The sequence below is a fragment of the Synchiropus splendidus genome, chromosome 19, assembly GCF_027744825.2.
Source record: "Synchiropus splendidus isolate RoL2022-P1 chromosome 19, RoL_Sspl_1.0, whole genome shotgun sequence".
NCBI classification, from domain to species: Eukaryota; Metazoa; Chordata; class Actinopteri; order Syngnathiformes; family Callionymidae; genus Synchiropus; species Synchiropus splendidus.
The window spans coordinates 16,365,570-16,387,691 of record NC_071352.1 but is presented as its reverse complement, the minus strand read 5'-3'; the positions used below and the strand labels follow the sequence as shown (position 1 = coordinate 16,387,691).

Sequence of the window (22,122 nt, the reverse complement as noted above, 5' to 3'; positions counted from 1 at the left end):
TATTACCAATTTTATCATGGAGCTTTATTATGAATTATTAGTTTAACTCTACATATAACGGAAAGTTTTCCAACTTTTTGCTTGTCTTTCTTTTCCTATTTTGTCCTTCTTCTTTTCCCCTTGCAATTGAAAATGTTTCTGAATCTAAATAAAAGAGCCAAATAACCATTTTGTAGTTTAACTGAACTCTTTTTTTCCCTCCATTTTTGTTAGTTCCGTCAGTCATTCAGCTCAATGGCCCCCTCACAACTGTCCCAGTATCTAATGTGGCCCAAATTGCTGCGACTCAGGAGTCAGAGTCAGCGAGGTTGTCATGAGGAGAAAGGACAAGATCGTACATGAGAGAAGTTCGGAGACAAAGGTTTGGAGGTGGAATGGTCTGGGGAGAGGTGAGACGGAGTTGGACCAAGGATGAAGGAGAGGAAGGCAAGAGAGGGAGCTCCGGATTGGTCCAGGAAGAAACAAAGACTCCAACGCTGCAATGACATCTGTCCTTTATTGTATAACAGATGTTCATTTCATTTGCTCACATCATAGTTCTGTACATTATAGTGTTCACCGTGAACATTCCCTCTAAGAAGTTCACATTTACACTTGGGCAAGTTTCATCCACAGAAAGTCCTCATCCTGGTGTTCAGACCAGAGAAATGGAGGATGAAGCCCTGCGCATGCAAAAACCTTCAGCACGCAGACGTCCACCAGGACGTCGACGACGACTCCTGCGCGTCACGCACACACAAGGCAACACAGTTGTGGTGTTATACAGTTTTCTGGAGTCTCCTACTGAAGTACTAAAGTCATAACTCAAGTCACCTGACGCTGTATACAGGCACTTAAAACGTGGTCCACACTTTTGAGTGCAATCATCTACCAAGTGCTACAAAACAAGGTTGAAAAGAAAAAGCTTGGATATTGTTGCATATCTTCTGGTGGTACATTCTGGAATGGGGGGGCTCGCCGCTCAGACCATGGGAGGTGAGGTGGGGGGGGTCGAGCCAATTCACTTTCCATTCCGGGGACGGGGCTGATTGCGGCTCCCAGGGAAGCCGAGGTTTTCTTGTTCCGCATTCTGCTCGCCGCCACTGCAAGAGCAGCCGCTTGAATGTCAGCGCCGCAGCTGGAGTGAGGATGAATCACGAGTGTGTGTGTGTCAGCGTGTGTGGGTGTCACATGATTACGCCTCATGCTCACAATAAAGCCGCCGTCGCTGCTTTAGAATGAAGTCCAGAAGGTTCAGGAACATTTGGGACGTGACCGAAGCTCTTTGTGGGGCGCGTCACGCTGGACTGGACTAGTAGATGGTCCATGCTTTCATCACTCGATCATCATCATCAAGCTGGTAGTTCATGAGAGCCTCACATGTAGAAAAAAAAAACCCACACAACCTGCTAGAACCTGGAATGACTTCTCATTCCAGATATTCCTGGAAATCCCTGCAAAACCCCTGGAGCTAGGTCGACCCAAAACAGAGGTACTACTCTCAATTCCATCACAAATCAGGTGTGAGCTCACAAGGTTGAAGAGTTCCCCGTGACTCATGTGACAAAGTGGACCCATCTGGACGCCCAACACGTGGGTCAGGAATCTGGACTCTATCAGGTCTCAAACACCACCATGAACCATCGGAAAACCCTGCAAACCCCTGCCCCTAGATGGTCCGTGAGAGGATCTCCGTAGTTTGAGGTAGAGGTCCCAATGTCCTCAGAGACGGGGCGGCACTTGGGCTCCCAGCGGGTCCCTTGTTTTGAGAGGGAAAATAAAAACTTGGGTTTTGAGGGATCTCATGTCGTGGATCAGAAGAACCTCCTTTAACTGACCTTAAAAGGAGGGCGTCCTATGCCAAAGGGACGGGGTGCTGAGCGGGTGGGTTGTTTTCTCCAGTCAAATTTGGCTGGAGTCTTGGTGAAACAAGCGTATTTCAGCTCTGGCAGCAGCAGCACGGGGTTCATGAAAGAGTTCCACTCCGATAAAAGAGTCCCGAAAGTGCCCGCAGGCTAAGTGCTTCTATATCACAGAGGCCGTTCACAGAAAGTTCTGTAACGTTATTTTCAAAGAGGCATTTTTTCCCTTATGACCTGCACCAAGCCGCCCCAGCATTTCAGCCTGACAAGAGGCAAACAGAGCGGCGGTAATTACGACCTCCCTGTCAGAGCCTCTCTCTAATGGGAAGCTTAGCTACGCATTAGCGCCTCCACAGTGACAGGTGCGCCACGTTGCACTGTAACCACACGCTTCTCTTGGAGGTGTTCCCCGACTACAGGTCGTGGAAAAAAGGATTTGTCGTGAGCGGCTGGAACTGGCTTTATAGCCACGTATGCTAACAAGAGCGCAGCAGTGTGTGTGATGACCGGAAACCAAAACAAGTCTCAACTTTGGCGGGGGAGTGTGGAATGTAGTGTCAAACCGAGTTAACGCAGGGTTTGCTAATTTAGCTTAGCACTAGCTAAAGTTGGACGGGTGGGACTGGATTGTCGCGAGCGTTGGGCCGCCTACAGGTGACGGCGCAAGAGCATGTGGCGCTGTGGTGCTGAGTAAACAGACGTATGACGTGTTATTGTTGGTCTGTGTGAAGGCACCCTGCTGAGTCGGCTACGTGGCCCGGACCACGAACCCGGACACATTGGAGAGCACAGCAGCTGAAGAAGCTTTTCCAAAAGTTCTTGGAGGATAAAAAGAAAAAACAGGGCTTTGCAGTAATTGACCTTTTTCAAATGTGAGTCACTTTCATCATCAGTCGCCCGCCGAGCTCCAGCGCTGACGCAAACATCTCACAAGGCAACCTGCCATGAAACGCATCTGTGGGAAATGAAGAGAAAGTTGGGGGAGAAGTTGGCGCTGAGTCACGGCGTGAGAACATCATCAGGCGGAGAGAAAAGGTTGATGCTTCGGAGGGGATAATGGAGCTCTTCCAGCTCACACCGGACGGTGAGAGCAGCAGTTACTGTAGCTGGACGCGATGTTCCGCCAGTGTCTCTCAGGAGTCGGTCAGTGTATCTGAGCGCACCATGACAGTCATGTTCTCCGGGGCTGGGGCCTTTATCTCTCGCTCTCTGGCTCTGCTCCTCCCTCCCCGCCTTCGCTGCAGCTCCCTCCATCCTCAGACCTGGGGGGGGGGTGAGTTGGGTTGTGAGGCGCCGTCGACTCTCACCACTGTGGAGAGAAGTCAGGCAGGTCAGGAACAGCGTCGACTGATCAATGACACGACAACTGACGACCTTTAGTGACCTCTCAGGACCTCCGAAGTATCACTCGACGACCAAACACACATTTGTACACCTTTATGTTGTTATTTTAATGGATACATTTCTTTTGATTTTTACCACAGTCAGCTTTTTTAATGAAACTTTTTATATCTATATCTCTATTTTTTTAATTGAAAATTATTTTTTATTTATTTTATTTTTTATAACGATTTTTAGTATTAAATTCTTTTAATATTACAGTGTATTGTGATTTTCTTTTTACTCTATTTTCAACTCATATTTTTAATTGTATAAAAATGTATCATATACTTTTTATTGATTTATAATGGCTGCTTAATGTTGTAATTTGTGGAAAAATAATTATTTTCATTGTTTTTTCTTTATTCTTATTAAATCAATTCTCATTTATTGTTACTTTTTTTTCAACCATAAAGACTAGTTTTTTTTCTTATCTTTTTGTGGTAATTTTTATGTTTTATTAATAGTTTTTATTGATTTATTATGGCTGCTTGATATTATTGTAATTTGTGGAAAAATAATTATTTTCATTGTTTTTTCTTTATTTTTATTAAATCAATTCTCATTTATTGTTACTTGTTTTCAACCATAAGATTAGACTTTCTTTTTTCTTATCTATTTGTGGTCATTTTTAACTATTTTTTTCTTAACTTTTGTGGTCTGTCATTTTTCTTAAGTCACTATGATCTTCTGGAGGTCCTTTAGAGTGACTTAAACCTTCACAGCGTTACAGGCAGTTGATGGTTTGAGTGAGAACCACGTGTGGCGACAAGAGCTTGACTGAAAAGTCAGTGGGATTTTTGGTCTCCTGCAAGCTGCGGACCGGAGTTTCCAGCCACCTCTCCACATGAGGTCCAGGTTACATCCAGACAGATGATTCTCTCGTGGCCGTGTCTTGGATTTTCACATCCATCCCAAGTCTTCTTGAGCAGCCGGTTCCTCCCTGCAGGGGGCCCCGCGGTGTCACTCACTCATCCAAGCCCATTAAACTGCGTCAGGAGTGGAATGAGGAGACAAACGTTCTCTATTCCCACAAACCTCTCAACCTGTTGCCAATGGAGCGACACCATGGAAACCAGCGTGGAATGCAGCGCGACACCCCCCAACGATGACTTCATCAGTGCATCCCTGTGAGCTTCCAGCTCTTTTGTCTCGCGTCTATGTTCTCCACTTCTTCTCCAGCGATGGCCACCTGGCTGTCGGCCACGTTCCCAAACCCTTTCAATCAGCCCGAGCTGTGCTGCACGGAATCAAACCAATCTGCTGCCGAGCCACCAATCACAGAGGAGGAAAATCAAAGGCAAACCAGATCTCTGACTTTCATTTGACCTTGACTCGACTTGTTCTTGACTTCAGATTTTTCCTTTCTGATTTTTTTATGGTCCTGTAACTTCGACATAAATTTCACAGGTTTACAGGTCTTCTTTAGGTGGAGCTGGGAGTCTGGTCTGAGTCTCAGCAGGATGACTGAGCTCCTCTCTCTCGCTGCCTCCACCTCTCCGAGTCAGAGCAGTGTTGTGGGAGAAAGCTCAGCATCTTGTTTGTTCTAATCGCCTCCCATAAGCTTGTGAGGCGGCGCAGTCGTGGTGGGGGTGGGGGGTAGGGGTGCATGTTAATGTGGGGGGGGGTTCATTCTAATGGAGATGAGAAAACAAGCCGGCGCAGGAGCCCACGGCGGTGACTCACGCAGGGAATCCCTCTCTGACTGTTGCCAGTCAAAACCCTCTCAGCAGCTCTGGATCACGTCCTGGTTTCTCTTCAGAAATCCTCGAGCCTTCCGCGCTCTAATGGCTTCCGCCGCCTGCACTGATGCTAATTAGCACGTGATAAAGTGTTGGGCTCGGCCTGGGCCTCGTCACTTGGCGCCTCCTAATGAGCCGTCGAACGTCCAAACCGTGAGTCGGAGCGGTTCTATCGCCGGGAGCGCTGAGAGCGGCCAGAATAAACAGGCGGCTAATGAGCGAGAGGCAGAGGCGGCGGCGGCGGCGGCGGCGTGAATGGCCACGGTGAGAAGCTTCTTTCACAGCTCCTCACTGAAGGTTCAGCCTCAGCAGGAAGTCCACAAGGTTCTCCTGGAAATGCATGATCAATAATTCCAGGAGGCAGCGGAGCAGAAAGGGCATCGCAGAACCTTTGCTGGGCCTCGAAACCAGAGCCTCTTGACATTTGTTCTCTTTGCCGCCATATTTAGCTCAATTATCAGACAGTAGCTGTGTGGAGGCGGAGAGGAAGGTGCACACGCCAGTGATGGATGAGCTTCTGGTTCGCGCCACCAGCAGATGTTCCTGCTACCAGTCTCCAGGGACCGATTTAGACGCAGACCAGGGATCGCGCTTCTTCGGTTACGAGCGATACATGACATTTCTAACATGTCCTCCGTCTCAAGATAGATGGCGAGTCACCTGTCAGCCGCGTGACGCGCCGCCTGGCAATCTTCCAGAGGAGCAAGTGGAAGCGTGGATTGACTCACCGATCTGCTCCTGCGTGTGCGAGCGCGAGGCCTCAGCCTGCGCCTGCTGCTCCTGCAGGCTCTGGCTGTCCACCGAGATGCCGCTGTCGCTGTGCAGCTTCTCGCCTTCCGGCGTCACCATCTGGTTCTCCGTCGCCGCGCGGTTGTTGGCCGCCTGTTTGTTCTGTTTGCAGCTGTTCCACCTGCGAAGGAGAGACTGGTGAGGAGCGACAACCAAACGTTCATGAAGGGACGCAGACGGGCGGCACGTCTTCTGCCTCGCAGCGCCGTCCTTCCACTGCGAGTACTCGTGTCCGAACTACAAGTTCTGCTCATTCAATTCACAGCACAGCCTGGTCAAAACCACACGACAAGATTGAACCTGATCTGGTTTCCTTCTTCTGTTACCGCTTCTTTTTGTCACCTGCTTTTAGAAATATATTTTTCTTTTCTCTTTTATGGAAAAGATTTTTTTTTTTTTTTATCCAAACACTTTTTTTTCTTTTGTTTTTTTCACTGTTGACTGTTTTTCTTATTTTCTTTTCCCTCTTTTTATTTGTTTATTTATATATTCATCATTGTTGCTCATTTTTGGGGTATTTTTTTGCTTAACACTTCCAACTAATTGAACCTGTCAGATTGTTAAAATATGTATTTTTGTTATGATTGTTTTTGCAACATGTTATTCATTTTTATTTGTTGCATATTCATGCATAGTCAGTGCCAAATCTAATAGTCCTTGCTCGCGATTGTTTGTCTTTGTAGCTGACTGATATTTTTACTTTTTCATTCACAGTATTTACACTGAATGTTTTGGTTTAAAAGCCACAATCCAATGGGTTGATTTGTCTATGTTGTCAGACGGAAATGACCTGACTCTGCAGCATCTGTCGCAGGAGTGGCCCCAACTCACCTCTTGAAGACGATGTAGGCCACCAGGCCCACCACCACGGCAGGGATGGAGCAGTAGACCGGGATGAGGTTCTCATTGAAGCCGTGTCCCAGGAAGCGAGGAGAGCCGGCACTGGAGGTGGTGGTCTCCCCCCCTGGGGGCGGGTTGTCGGAGCCGTCCAGCAGGAAGAAGTTGGTGGAGGACGCAGGCGTGCTGGGGTCCGTGGTGGTCAGGGGGTCGTCGGTCGGGAGGTTGGGGTCTGTCGGACAAACATGAGAATATTAGGACACGGTCTGCTTCATTACAATCGCGGGACAGTTCAGATCTAGTTCTTCATGATACAGTCTCAAATGAGAGTCCTCCACCCAGTATAGCATCCCAGCTGTCTCCTCACGGAGGAGGAGAGGCTCTACACTGAGTATCTCCTGAACGACTCCCTCAAATCTTCATTGTTTTAAAGCAGTGGGTTTAGCTCGTGGTCCCTGTGCAACCTTCGCTCCAGATGAAGCTGAAACGCTTGGTTCTGGTTCACATCAGCGCTCTGGACAGTCTGGAGCCCATCCTGAGATCTTGACACACTGATGAGCTCGGACTGTGGAGCGTTCTTCGGCGACGTGTCTTTGATAGCCAGCTCCGCAGAGCTCGCCAGCTGCACACGGCAGCTGTTTATCCGAGATGGCTCTGGATGCGGCGACCGCAGATATCTGTCGACACACACACTTTCTTCCTCCGCACTCCTCTTTCTATGGGCCCTCTGTCTGTGGCGTGACATCAGGGCCATGTGGCTCCTTGGGGGACACAAGCAGGACCTTTGAGCGGGTGGTCACTTTGAGTTCAGCCTTTCGTCTGGTTTCCGTCATCCACTGAAGACTCATTCAAGACTCATGAAGTCCATTATGGATCCATCAGAGTCGGGTCAGTCATCTCACCGAGTCGGCTCCACTGAGCTAGGCACTCTGGCTGTGAAGCTCCAGCCAGGTTGGGGTAATTCGCCCCAGCACTGCGGGCTGCTCCTCATTAGCTCCATCCTGCTGCACACCAGATTAACCCCAAAGGTTTCTCCAAGGGCAAAGGCTAGAACGCTTCAATCCCTTTCGGCACGACACGTTCTCCATGTTTTCGTAACGCAGCGTCCACAAAGTTGAACTCGACACACGTGGGTGTTTAGTTGGGTGTTTTCCACACTGATCCTGTCAAGCTCTTCCAGATCAACTTGTCTCGCGGACGTGCGTTTATATCGACCCCACGTGGTCTTTAGCCTCCATCAGCTCTCTGTGATGATGCAGCAGCGCCCTCTTAGGCCTCGCTGCAGCACAAAACGTCATCACGCTCAGTAGGAACCATTTCAACTGCATGCTGCCAATGATCATAAACAAAAATGAGGCTAGGCCAGCGTCACCTTGACTCCAACCTGTTGGTGGTGACCCTCACCTGAAGGTTTGTCAATACCTTTCATGGAGATCCAGAAACCTTCTGCCTTAGTGGCCCCATAAATCCTGAGCCAAGCTTCCACAGTAACACTGACACCCCTGTTGAAAGAGTGAACGCTAAACCAGTGGTGAATCGGGCCCGGCAACCTCTTCCTTGACCCTGGAGCCTGTGTTGCACACTGGGCTGAACACTCTTCCTGAAACCTACCTGACCCCAGCTTGAACTCTGAAACCAGTGCAACCATCTGAATGACAAACCCTCAACCACAGATGACTACGGCTGAACCCTGACATCAATGATGACCTTTGCCTGAACTCCGGATGATACAGGGTTCACCCCAGGATTCTTCCCCCTCCCTCAAAATCAAAATCCTAGTCTCGGGGGGGTAGAACCCTAGAACAGTGAGCGCGGCCTGAACAGTAAGCCTGAACCTTCACCGTTGCTCTGACATCAAAGCAAACCTTGTGAGAACAACATATCCTAAACTAGCGGTAAGGCTAGTGCTGAAGGATAACACTCCAGCTAGCAGTGACCCTGAACCATGACCTGACACCAGCAGGAAGCTTGCCTGACCTTGACTCGAGGAGCTGAAGAGGCGGTTCCCAAGATACGTGACAATTCAATTGGACATTCTTTCCCATTGCTTCCTTCCACATCAGTCTCCAGTATCATCTATCAACAATGCCCCATGAGACTTTTCGGAATAAAGTGGGAACGTTGATGAACAATTGTTCCGTCTGATGTGGTTCGGCGACTGATCACCGGACCATCACAAGCCTGTCACATCACTCTTATTTAAGCGGCATGTTCCCTTCAGAAGTCTCATCGATGGGAAGCTGATGCGGACGAAGACCTTCTGTTGGACATTAAAGGCACTTTGGTGATGACACGGCATTCCTTCGCCCTGCAGCGGGGGGGGGATTGGTTTACTGAAATGTCAGACTGTATCTTTCGCCGACAGAGCAGCGCACTTGTGCCAGCCAAACTTAGAAACACAGAAATAATGCAGAAGCCTATTTAAAGCGGCATTATTGATTCGGACCTGACTGAAAGGACGTGGCCTTCAGAGGAGAGGAGCACGGGCGTCTGCATTACATGTGTTTCTTGACCTTTCTTGGGAGGTTGTTCCGTTTCTAGCGGCGGACTTGAGCGGGCAACGTGAGCGTGTGCGAGTCAGGCGCGCTACAGTGAATCAAAGACATCTGAATGAACCAGAGTTCATCGGTCAGTCCGGGTCGTCCCTCATCCGGCAACGTGTGCTGAAGGTGGATTTACACCACAGGCATCGATCGCTCCGAGAGCAGGAGAGTGTTTTAGGAAGAGGACGAGGAGGAGGCAGCTTTGGTTGGCACACGCGAGGGCTCTGCAGAGGACACAGCAGGGAGTCGCTCTCCAGGATCACTGTGACCCAACACTCCTGTTTAACAGGAGAATGGACTTCTTGGAAACTTCTCTGTGATCAAATGGAGCTGTGAAGAAGAGGCAGCAGGTGTGGAGAGGGTGAGGAGAGACGAGCCACATGGAGAGATGTTCTGAAGGTGCCCGCCACTGTGTTAGCACGGCGCTACGCATGAGCGCGACGAGCCTCAAGACAACAACAACCGGAGCGTCAACCTAACAGGAAGTAACGCGTGAAGTCGGAGCTTGGACTGACAGAAGTCGGAACAGAAGATTGACAAATGCTAAATACGAAATTACTTATGCTCTGTTAACAACTATATTTCCTACAAGATGAAGAGGAAACACAAATCACGGAATGTGTTTCTTTCCTTGATTCAAAACTTGTACTTCCTGTTTTCATCCAGGGAAGCCATCTTGGATTGGGCGCTCACTTTCTGACTTACATCAGGTGACATCATGGGAGGAGCTTTGCTGTGAGTCTCCCAGTTCCCAGCACATCTGGAACACACCGTTCGCACCAGGCTGTCGAGTCAGGGGTGGAACGAGTGGGGCAGTTTGATGAAGCGGTGAGCTTCAGGTGCTCAGACACTCAAGGTCATCACTGGAATTCAAACTTGAGGGTGATACTTTTTGGACCAAACTGAAAGTGGAAACTGCAACGTTAAAAGGCGAAGGCGCGCTTGATCAGGGCAGAGCCCCGAGGGTCCTCCAGTTAAAGATCTTGTTTGATGGTTGATGTCACAACATCCGTCAGCTCAGCTCGGAGATGAGCAGAGCAGCACACACACAATGACCTCTTTATCAGCCGCCACACACGCACCCTCCCTCTCCGTCACGGCTCTGTATCTCAATCTTCCGCCGTGGCCTGATGCTCGGTCCATCCATCACGCTCCAAGCCAGCCAGCTTTCTCCGGCTCCTGAGGGTTAATGGATGGACGGGGGACGGGGGAGGGGAGGGAACAGAGGGCTGCTGTGAAGCGCTCTGATGAGCTGGAGTCATTAGCCTGCAGCGTGAATGAACACTGGCCAGCTTCTCGTGTCGGCGAGCGCAGCTGCCGCAGGACCAGGCGCTTCATTCATGGGGCTGAACCTTTATCGACTTGGGCTATTTACACAGAGACGGTGAAGACGCTCTCATGTAGCATCTCTGAGGCTGCTCATTGTTGCCTGCTGGAGGTCCAGGTTGTTGTACACTGTCGCTGCTTGACTACACAGACACGCACGGCTGTTTGAGGTCAGCCTTCCTTTTCTCTTCTCCTCCAGTGTCAGTTACTTGGCTGCAGTTGACTCTTTATTTAAGAGTCAATGAGCTTCCTGCTTCGACAGTTTCACTGCTTGTCCTCAGTTTATGTTCCACTTTAATTCAGTTTAGTCAACTTACTCAGTATGTTTTGGATTTTCTGTTATTATGTTGGTTGTGTGGGTTTTTTTTTCCGTTTTTGGTACAATAAAACTGCCTCCTGTCCAGTTCCTTTTTCTTTAAAAACTACGGACCTTTAGGTTTTATTTATTTCTTAATTTTAGATTTGGTGATATACACAATTTTTGTCTTCTTCTCCAGAGTGTTATTTTTAGCGAAATTTGCACTGAAATTCTAAATCACAATGAATGTATTTTTTTAAATAGATTTTCTTATTGTGACTTTCATTATTATTTTTTATGTATTCTGGCTCATCACAAAAATCTTCTATCTATCTATCTGTCTGTCTGTCTGTCTGTCTGTCTGTCTATATGTTATCATTTCCACGATTTAAATGTGTAATGCATGTGTAATTACTTCAATATTTCAGTCTTGTTGCACTTTTTCATACGCTGTTAAAAGCCTCAGCCCTGACCTCAAACTTCACAGCTTTGTCTGTGAATCAAGTTAATATGATTTCACTCTTTTATCCCTGCTAATCCCCCCGACCTCGCACCCTGCCGACGCATGCCCAACGTTTATTCATTGAAAACTTAAAAAGCCTCGGCCATGACGGAGTCGCAGGTGGTGCTTGAAATTACACATCAAAGAGGGCCGCACATGCGTCGGAGGGGGAGAGGGGTGCCGCTTTTGTTCGGCCCTCGTCCTCTATATTGATTTTGGAAAGAAAAAAAAGGTGTTAGCGTCGTAAGCTGGAGTGTGGAGGTCACTCAGCGAAACCTGATCTGAGGATCAAGTCGTCCCTGGACTCGTATCAGACTCCCACCAACACAGCACTTAGAAAGTCTGGCCGCAGACATCCATCTATCAAGAGGAGGATTCCAGACACTGCACAGGAAGTGACCATAGCTTTGTATTCCTCCGAAAAGGTCGAACGAGAGGCGTGGTCGGGTTTCCTGTTGCTTGATGCTAGGTGGCGCCATTCATGTTTCAGCTCACCTGGATGAGCCTGATGAACACATGAGACATTTAGGAGAGGTTTGCTTTCACTTTTCGTTGCTGCTTTCCAGAGCGTCACTTGTGAGAGAGAGGTTGTTTCGCGTCCCTCTTCCCAGTGCTCAGAGCCAAGACTGCCCCAGAATGAGACGTCCTGTTTGGTCACTCGGAAACGCTGGGCCAGTCAGAGAGTCTGGAAACCCCATCTCGACAGGGCGACCACACCCGTGACCCGCTGTTGTCGCGGGACAGGGCTCCTCTTTCATCTGTCGCCTGCGGTGCCATCTCCGCTCTCTCGAGTGCGACTCATGTCTCAGGTCACAGCGGGTCAAAGGTGAGCCGCGTGGGTGGCCGACGAACGGCTGCCACAGACCGTCACTGTACTCGCTGTCGTCGCTCCGTGCGGATTCAGATGTTTCCATGGCAGAACTGAGGAGTTACGGAAAAGCAGTGTTCCAGCTATCTGGGACGGGAGTGTCATCGCAGCGTTGGAGATTTATGACATGAGCCCTTGGACGAAGCCAAAGACGGGAGGGGACACTCACAACTTTTTCTTTCCTGGCAGCCATTTTGATTCCCTTCCAATCGACTGAACTTGACACTCAAGATTTATGTTGCCATGAATTTAATGATCGTGTTTTGAGTCTTTTTATGAGACGTCTACAAATGAGGCTGGAACCAGTGAGAAAGGTGGGGACGTCTTTTTAATGACTCGGCACAGCAGCAGGGCGAGTCGGTTCTTTGTGGCTTCACCAAACAGCAAGTCAGTCCGACTCTTACCTCATGTTACTGAACAGGAAGTTCAGTTGTAGCTCGATGCTACTGAACTAAAGTGACTCATGTTCGATGAGTCAAACTGGACTGAGTGTGTCTCTATGACTCAAGCTGCTCTACAAGACTCGTTCATGCCCCTCAACACAACGACAAGAATAACCTGATGGCTCTGGCTCAGAATCGCTCGGTAAAAAAACAGGACGTGATGTCTACTTTTGCTTGCCAGACAGGAAGTGAGCCAGAATCACCTTAATGAGTGAAACAACAAACTCTTCTGAAATATCTGCAGCAGGAACAGGAAGTGATGCCACCGTTCTTCGCATTGACTCTAAGCGCAGTTGACTCATGGACTCAGACAGGAATTGTATCTGACTCAACAAAGTGAGTGACGTGTTGAACCTGAAATGATTCTCCCTTTGATTCATGAACAATAGTCGCTGATAAACCCTGAACGTTTGGGGCCATGTTGGACAGAGGGAGGGGCTTTAGAAACGCTGAGAGCAGCCCATTATCTCGTGTGTGATTTTGGAAAAGGTTATTTTGTTAAACTTTCCTCCTGAGTTTCTTTCTTCGCAGAGCGTTGATCTCTGAACTTGGGAGCCTGGCGGTTATTTCACGCCTCGTCCGGCACTCAAGGCTTGAAGGCGTCCTGCGTTTGGGCTTTGTGGGCGAGCGGCTGATTCATCGTCGGCGCGTCAACAGTCTTTGACCTTTCGGTGCCAAAGCTTTCAACTTCCTGCTATTCTGAGCTCCCAGCTGACCCGAGCTGGCAGCATGTGTCGGGTGTGGAAGTGGCAAGTGAAAGCTCGGCCCTGAAAGTGTTCATACGTGGATCCCTGCGGAGCGAGGTTAGCAGGAAGGAGCTAGCATTATTATTTTCTCGCAATTATTTGTTACTCTGTGCAGTGTATTATGGATGGAGTGGAGGAGCATGACCCTCCCAACAGCTGCAGCTTCACTGAAACCCAGCAGAACATGTGTCCAACTCAAGGCTCGGGGGCCAAATCCTCCCCGCCCAGTTATTTAATGCAGCCTGGGAGCCATGAATAGGCTGTGCGTCAGGAGTGAAAGAGGATTTGGCTGCGTCTTTTGAATCTCACAGCGACACTATATGCTAGCTAGCGTGAGCCTTCAATGGGGACACTGACGTCTGTTGAAAATTGCTTTTATTTATATTTATATTTTAGAATATAATTTGCAGAATATGACCTGTAGACATCTGTGTCTGGAATTTTGAACACCCCCCAAACCCTGCATTGTATTTTCGACTCACTGTGGCAGACGGAGTCGCTGGTGGGCGTGCAGACGTCCAGCTGGATCTCGGTTTCGTCGTCGCAGATGGTGCAGGGCAAACAGGGGTCCAGCGAGCTCTCCCGGTCAGAGAAGGTATAGTCCACACACTCCTCGCACACGGTGTCGTGAAAGTGCTCGCAGTGCGAGTACACGCCCTGGCCCGCCGGGCACACGGTGCAGGGCTCGCAGCGGCCGCTGATGCGGTTGAAGAAGAAGTTGTACTTGCAAACGCAGATGGCGTCGTTGGAGTCGGTGCAAGGCGTGTCCATGCGCATCAGGCCCGTGCACTCGGTGCAGGGCCGACACACCTCGGTGTGGCTGTAGTTCTCAGAGAAGGTCTCGCCTGAGGACAGAGGGAGAGAATAGAAAGAACGGGCAACGTTACTCACACTCCCCGCAGGTTCATAAAAGGAGAGCACACGTCGAATTGTGCAGAAAGGTGCTCTTGTGCCGCGTGTCCTGTGTGCAGTTATGATATTGATCCTGCTGCTCGTGGAGCCGCAACAGAACGCCAGACACTCCATGAGGAGGTCATTGGTCCGGTTGGTGAGCGGAGTGGTCGGCAGGTCACCAAGTTAGCAGGTGAAATATGTTGTACTTGGCGGGTTGTGAATGAAAGAAAGGTAGTTGAGGAACTAGGTAGGTCAGTCAGGTGCCGCCGAGGAAAAGGTTGACCAGCAGGTGTGAATAATTCATCGTTTGGTTTCAAACACTGCTGGACTAGCGGCCGACTGACAGTGAGGCTAAGCACATCAAGTTTAGGTGGAATTATTTGGGTTATAATTGGATGCCTGCTGAATAATGGATGGCGTGTGAGCGGGTGTGTGTCAGCACTGATAGCAGTTCGGGTGTCTGAAGGCGTTGCCGGCTCCCAATTTTCTGTATGTTTGTGGGGCGTTTGAAATGAGAGCTGTCGCGAGTGTCAGAAATATGTCACACAGCCGACCAACTTTGTTCCAACCGGTACGTGTATCCATCCATCTGTTTTTTCCATCCAACCATGAGTGTTTTACTGGCTTAAAATCATCTTTCCAACCATTCATCCATTCACTGATGAATGGATGAATGAGTTGTTGCTCCTTACTGCACAAGCTCATCCCCTCATCTGGTCGAGTCGTGCTCCAACTGCCACCACGCTTGTGTAAGCTGGTGACGACTCACTGAGGTGGTAACACACTCGGAGCACTCCAGTTAACGCTGGTGTTACTCCAAACAAACCGGAGAGTGTGAAGGAGCCCGACAACGCTGTGAGTCTCAAGTGCGAGTAAACCCCGACACGCTCTCCAAACACCTTGTAAACAGCAGTGGGAAGCCGAGTGAGTGACCGGCTGAGTGAAACCGACCGGTCCATTTCGGGAAGAAATAATTGGAAGCAGTTCATTTGTAGAGAAAAGCCTGAAACATGACGGAGCAAGAGATGATGGAAGGAGGCGGGGCCGCGGGGCGAGTCGGGTCCTACACGCCTTGTGTGTCACCGAGTGGCCGCAGCCAACAGCAGAGCTCAGAGGCCAGGCTGTTTTCTTTGTATTCGGCGGGTGAGGCTCCCATCAGTCATCTCAGTCGCTGCGTCGCGCCTTGCTAATTTTGACTCGCATGCTTGAGCAGCCTTGCTGTGTGTAAACACATCTAAACACCACCATATGCACTGGTTTCTCAACAGGAAGTGAGAGTGAGTTTCTGCGTGGGTGTCCGGTGTGTGCGCCAGCTCTTTCATCTGATTGAGGAGTTGGAAAGGAAAAGTCCCCAGGGATCCACATCGCCAGCAGCGAGTCATGCGCTCCGCTCCGGCAGAGAGCGCGGACCTGGACCAGGACCTCAGAGGATGAGCTACATCAGGATGTTTGGGGGAAGCACGAATGTAAACGGAGCGGCCACGGTGACAGGAGCTTTCACGTCCACCTCTGAACTCAGATGGAAAGAAGGACGGCGCTGGAGGGAGGGGTGAATCAGAGCCCGCTGCCCCCTCCTCCTTTCAAAAACACGGATGCCTCTCAGCCCCATTAGCGCCATCAATAATGTAGCTCTGGCCTTGAAGCCGCGCTGCGACGGCCACAATCAGCACTTTAGGTGTAAAGCTTTTAGCGTCAGTCTCTCTGTGGTGTCACTTTAGTGTCAAGGCACTTTGATCTCATCAAAGATTTCACATTTGTCTGCGTTCGATTATCACCTCGACGCTCTGATCCGCTCTCCTTCCCCTCAAACGACAAACAGATGTGTTTTCCGATATGTTGTTGTTAAACAAGACTGGTTATTAAACTTGTAGCATTAGCGATGCTGCTCATGTCTCTTGTTATCGTACATGAAAAGAAAAGTGTCCCTGCCAGGAAGAAAATTTAAAAAATGCAATTTCCTCTTTTGTTGTACTCAGAAATCCAACTTTGGACTGACTCACGCGAGTCCCAGCTGTCACTGACGAGTGAGTCCAGTCCACCAGGCGTTTCTGTTTCAGTGCGAAATCCAATTTGTTTTCTGATACTGAAGTGTTTCACGTCAGAGTAGTGGATGACTGTTACAGCCAGGGTCCAGAATATGGCCCCCATGATCGCCTTCCTTAGGAAGCCCGACCCCTAACACGGCGCCAGGCGCGAGTCCTGTCCTGTGCAGCAGGGTGGGCCCCCAGCTGAAGGGCTGCCTGAGGGACCCTGGCTCTTGTGAATGAGAAGAGAGAGAGACACAGCAATGTTGTGAACGCCTCACACCAGATAAGCTGTGGGCCGACTCCAGTGTCATTCAGTGTCAACCCATCCTCACTCACACGGCGCAGCATATTGACCTAGGGAAGGTGGCCTTTAGCGTCGGATGCTGACGACAAAAGGAAGCCTTCAACACAGTCGTTTGGTCGAAGCCTTCCACGGCGCATCCTGGCAGTTGGGCTGAGGAAAGGCATGGGATGGCGCTTCCTCGCTACATGAAGTATTGCATCACTTGGTATATTAAGCCCCTCAAACTACCGTTCCAGTCACAGTGGCTTGGAAGACGACATCAATAAGGAGGAGAGCCACATGAGGGGCATTTAATGGACTTCATTGAAGAGAGCTGAAGGAAGTCTCCGGTACGCCTCTTGCCCCACAGGGAAGGAAGACGTTTTTACTCCATTGAAAGGGTTGATGATCTAAGAGGTCCATCTTGAGACACGCCTCACTCTGACGTTGTGGCGTCGCCCGCTCACATAGGGGTGTGATCGGGTTGAATGGCCTCCACCCAACCGCTCTTTAAGGGGTTGAACAGGCTTGCAGACTTCACAACAGTCCTGCAGAGTGACATTAGCCTGTTCATGTTCTTGGCTTACATGGCTAGCTACAAGCCAGAGTGACACATTCGGGCGAGGAGGGTGGCGAGGAGGTGGGGCCCTTTCGATGGTATGTGAGTGGAGTACTGCAGAGTGCTGCGATACAACAGGAAGTCTTTAAATTCCATGGTTGTCCACACCAAGTAGAGACAGGTGAAGGGCGTCAGCAGAACTGTAGGTGGAGCCAGTGTGCAGCGCCACCTTCGGGGATGAGGCTATCCCAACCTCTGTTTTGCCAGAGGGTCTCAGGCGGCCATGGAATATTCTCCAAATCTCAAATCTGGCAAATACGTAAAAATGTAACCCATCCTTGGTCGACGTGACAGCAAGCAGGCGGAGATTTCCAGGAATCCGTGTTTGCTCTCAGTCTGCTTTGAATCCGAGTCGACTAAACGGAAAACAAATCTGACACATTCTGGCAAAACAGTCAGGCTTGCGAGACCCTCCGGAGCGGCCCACGGCCAGGCCTGCCATAGTCCCGTGATGGCCCGTGAAAGTGGAAGAGACCCATAAATATTTCAGCAGTGCTGACTCCAGCACTCGTCCCAGGCCAAGATCAAGAGTCTGTGGCGTGGAGAGGGGGGCAGGGGAGGCAGGAAGTGGTGAATTAAGGCGAGTCGTGGTAAATAAGGAGTCACCCATATTTACCATGAAACAGGAAATGGACGCGTTGCTCTTCTATTATTCATTTCAAAACACACTGATGGGTTTCAGCGTCGAACACGGCCGTGCCGCCTCAGCGCGGAGCCTCAGGTGCATTAAGATGTAATCGCCCCAAATTAAAACTATATCGGATGCAGAAACACTCGCAGCGGAAATTGAAAAGGACCTCCGGAGGGTTGACGTGTTTATCAGCGGGAGGGAAGGGACGGCGGCGCGCGGCTCATTGTTGCGCCGTTCCTGGCACAATAAGCCTTTTAGCAAGTTTCATTAGCCGGATCAGCAGAGTGAGAATGTGTGAATGTTAAATGAGGAGGTCGCGGCCTCCAGATCCTCCGACGCCACTCAGCAGAGCTCGTAAATTGATTGGCAGCCTCACGGAGGAGTTAATAAACCTGAGATAAATGTATCGCGTCCGTTGGGAGTCCACGCGCGGAGATAGAGGCCTGTTATCGGCAGCGTCTGCAGCTTCAAACGGCAACACAATAACACGCCGTCATTTTGATTTGTTGAGGTCCGTCTATTGCTTTTCCATCGAGGTCGGGGAGGCAGCCGCCGGAGGAAAGAGGCCCAGGCTTCCCTCTCTTCAGGAACCTGTGACCCTGGGTGCGGCGTGTCACAGGTCTGTCCCCGGGCCTCCCCCCAGTTAAAGCTAAACCCACAGATGCCAATGGTTAGCCTCATTAGCCTCAACAATAAATCCTCTTTGACACGACTCGATGTTTGAAACGTGCTGTCAGTCACTGGTGCAGAGCTGACATGTCGAGTTATTGACGCACTTAACTCTAATAATTGACTGCTGCTTTTGGACGTTCATCACACAGCGCTACACGTGTTTTCACTTATCCAGCCCAAATGGCCAGCTCGGCATTTTTCAACCCGCCAGTTGAGACTCATTTGTCTTGTCACGGCTTCGCGGCTCCTCCCTACTCCACAGGGATTGTGAGGTGAAGTGAAACGCTGTGACGTGGACGGAGTGAATCCTGAGCGGCGCTTGCACCTTCCTCTGTGCGGCAGCGCCGCTGGCCCCTGGCCCGGAAGAGAAGAGCGCTAATCGTTCACAGCCCGAGCAGAGATGTAACCGAAACCATTTGGAGACCTTTACAGGGATCGAATTCATGAATTCCTCCCTCAGATCAGCGCATCGAGTCGTGTAAACATAAGGAAAATCAAACTTTGCAAGTCAATGATGTCACTGCGCCAACGTAAACCTGCTGATGAAGATGATGACACGCGCGGTTACAGTCCATCAACGGAACATTAGCGTGTTTGGACAACGTGATGGGAGCTGGGCAAACCAATGAATCGTTTCTTCGCCGAGACGAGTAAATGTTTGGATTCTTGTGTGGCGCAGTTGAAACTTTATGGACACAAACTCACACAACAGCATTTCTGCAAGTCGCTCGCGACAAGCTAGTTAAACCTGGTCAATATGAAGAGCAAATCGATGACGCTGTGAGTCTGTTGGGACTTACTGTCCAAGCACTGGGCGCAGACTGTCTGCTTGGCGCCGCACTTCCTCACCACACCTTCCCCTGGTGGACACTCCAGGCAACACTCGCCGTCCACCGTGTACTCGCCCGACTCGCAGGGGAGCTGCACCGCCCGCTCAGTCTTCGACGCCAACAGTAACGCCATCTGTGGAAGCAGCCAGACACACGTCATTCAGCAGGGAAACACGGGTCACTTTCCGACACCAACGCCTCGGCGAAATCACTTCCAGTTGTCCAGCTTTGCCATTTAAATCCGACCGGCATCAGGACCTGTCGTAAATCACGGTGACCGGACAATGTTTAGCTTCAAGGGCTCCCCCTCGGGGCAGCGCTAATGGTGAAAGGGACGAGGCAGTAGCCGTAAAATCACGTGTGAATGAGCTCCTCATTACAGCTGAGAAATCATTTACACTCTGACACCAACTACTGAGCGCAGGAAGACCAGGGAAAAAAAGGTCAAGAAGGATCCGGAATCTTGAGAACTGTTCCCTATTTTTTGTCCTCATACTGTAGCTGCACTCCTCCTTCCTGGTAAACTCATTTTCTCTGGCTCTTGTTTGCTATGGCGATGGACCCCAACTGACCACAACAATGCTGACTGGAGTCACGATCTGCAAGTCTTTCATGTTCCTGTTACGTAACGCTCCAGCCTCCATCTTTACGGCGTCTGCTAGAACGATACATTCCAGCATCTCTGGAGAGTCGCCACGGAGGGAGCCTCCCGAATTTACAGCATCCTTTCCCTCCGACTTCCTCACAAAACATTCCAGCTGTGTTGCACTCTCAGCCGATTTCACGCTCCGTTGTAGAGTTTATTTCTAAATTTAATTTGATCCCAAACACCCGAAAACCAGCTGCCACAACAGCGGCCGGGGACGTGCGCGCGAATACGCGCGCGTGATGACGGAGGCCAATTGTGGCAGCTGCTGCCGACCAAACGCGCCGCCGTGTTGCCGGCTTTAGCCAATCCAAACATTTGAGTGCAGAGGCACGACAGGTCGCCCTAGTGTCTAATCCTGAACATGCCATGAAGAAGAACTGTTTTGTAGGTTTGTAGCCCAGAACTTGTATCAGCATAACCACAGCTTTAACTGGACTAGCTTCAAGGCTACGCTCACAAAAGGGCGCAGAAAGAGAAACGGTAGGGAGGAGCACAAAGTGATGATTTGAGAAAGATGGGCGGAGCAACCGTAGCGGGACGCTCTCTCTGCTGTGCCAGCGCCCTCTAGAGGTCGACCCTGGCGCGGCACCACTGCCTCCCTCACTCTATTTTAAGACCCAGTAAAAGGGCGGATTCCGTTCCAAACTGTCTCCTGGCACCTGTCGGCTGGAGCGAGTCTGCAGCTCCAGTCTCAGTTTGACACACCAGCAGGAGGCGCTCTCTCCAGTGTGCAGAGCCGCCGCCACAAGTTCCCGCAGCTGTGTGTGTGGAAGACGGAGGGGTTTGAACTTAATCAGCTCGGGCTGCTCAGCGTCAACGTTTATTCAAAGCAGACTCGGGCAGTAATCTTGTTACTGAATCAGACAAAAGCCTCCAGATGAAATCTCATTCTTCGCCGCGCAGTTTCAGCCACTGCTGATCTCTTCATCACAGTGTGTGAGAGTTTAATCATTTAGGACTCGACTGAGAAACCCACTGGGCATAAATTACACGGATATAGAAACAAAACAATGAAATAAAACAATGAAAGTGAGATGGAGAAAGACAGGTGAAGAAAAACTCCATCGTTTATTCAGTTTTGAATTTGATTTTTTTTTTTTTAATTCAATGTTATTAAGACCCAAAAAGTATTTGCTACATCTTTTTCACAGTAAAAGAATTTAAAGTTAAATAAAAAACAAATGTGAATATCAAACGTATAAAACAAACAAAAAAATCATTTTGGGGGGAAAATTCAGACAAAATCCCCCTACATCCACTAAAAACGTGAAAATTATAATGAAATTGAAAATATTAAATATTAGAACTTATAATTCAAGAAACAATTTATTCACTAGCGTGAAGAAAACGTCAATATACTTTTGGAATTTAATAATTTGATCATGTTATGAAAACGCTGATTTGAAAATACCTGTTCTCACTCATGAAAAATGAATTTTAGACAGTAAAAAGTCCCAGTACCTCGAACCAAAAGTGCTGTGAAACTGATCAGAGTGGAGGCCAGCGCTGGAAACTTCCCTCGACCGTGGCGTGCGAGGTGAACCGAGCTGACATGGTCACATCGAACCGAGCGAGGGCTCCCCCTCCGCACTGACGACTCACCGTGGCGCACAGAAGCAGCAGCGGCAGAGCAGCCGTCATCCTGCGTCCGGTCCCGCGCGGATGATGAGCACAAGCACGAGAGGGAGCGGCGCTACGTGGAGCTCCGTCCGGGAGCACAACTCATGGTGGTCCAGCAGCAGCAGCAGCAGCAGCAGATGACTCCAGAAGATGAGGAGGAGCAGGAGGAGGAGAGCGTCCTGCGCGGAGGGACGCTCGGATGCGAGTGCACTGCAGAGGAGGAGAGCAGCCAGAGGAGAGGGAGGCGCGCGAGTGGGGGGTCGACTTTATTACCCCTCATTCTGTTGCAGTAACTATAAACCTGCTCCTCTCCCTCCCCCTCCTCCCCCTCCCTCGCCCGCGCACGACATTCTCAACCGTAACACTACAGTTTTGATTTGCTCCGATAAGACGATGAAGAGGAGTTTGTTTCTCCAGCAGCGATGACTCACTCAACCCCAACATGAACCCGTGAGTCACAGTGACGCAGGCATGAGTTGAAGATTTTAGAGTTTTAAATATGTAACTGCGTCTGCGTCCACCAGGGGGCGACAGCTCTGAATTTCTGCCGACCTTGACAGGACGGGACTCAGTCATGTTTGA

At 49.9% G+C, this 22,122-nt stretch overlaps 1 protein-coding gene across 2 annotated transcripts; it reads right to left on the bottom strand.

Moving 5' to 3' along the window:
• Nucleotides 1-459: 459 nt before the first annotated feature.
• Nucleotides 460-21,671, bottom strand: ngfra (nerve growth factor receptor a (TNFR superfamily, member 16)). 2 transcript variants are annotated; one of them, XM_053851125.1, is made up of 6 exons: nt 21,523-21,671; nt 19,242-19,404; nt 13,798-14,160; nt 6,584-6,821; nt 5,692-5,873; nt 460-3,150 (listed from the first exon to the last, which is right to left on the bottom strand). In XM_053851125.1, exons 1-6 carry the CDS (start codon nt 21,559-21,561, stop codon nt 3,098-3,100), a joined length of 1,038 nt encoding a protein of 345 aa, XP_053707100.1. In that variant the 5' UTR covers nt 21,562-21,671; the 3' UTR covers nt 460-3,097. The 2 variants fall into 2 exon arrangements, with proteins under 2 accessions (XP_053707100.1, XP_053707101.1); XM_053851126.1 differs by lacking the exon at nt 21,523-21,671 and adding an exon at nt 21,382-21,448.
• Between the last annotated feature and the right edge of the window lie 451 nt (nt 21,672-22,122).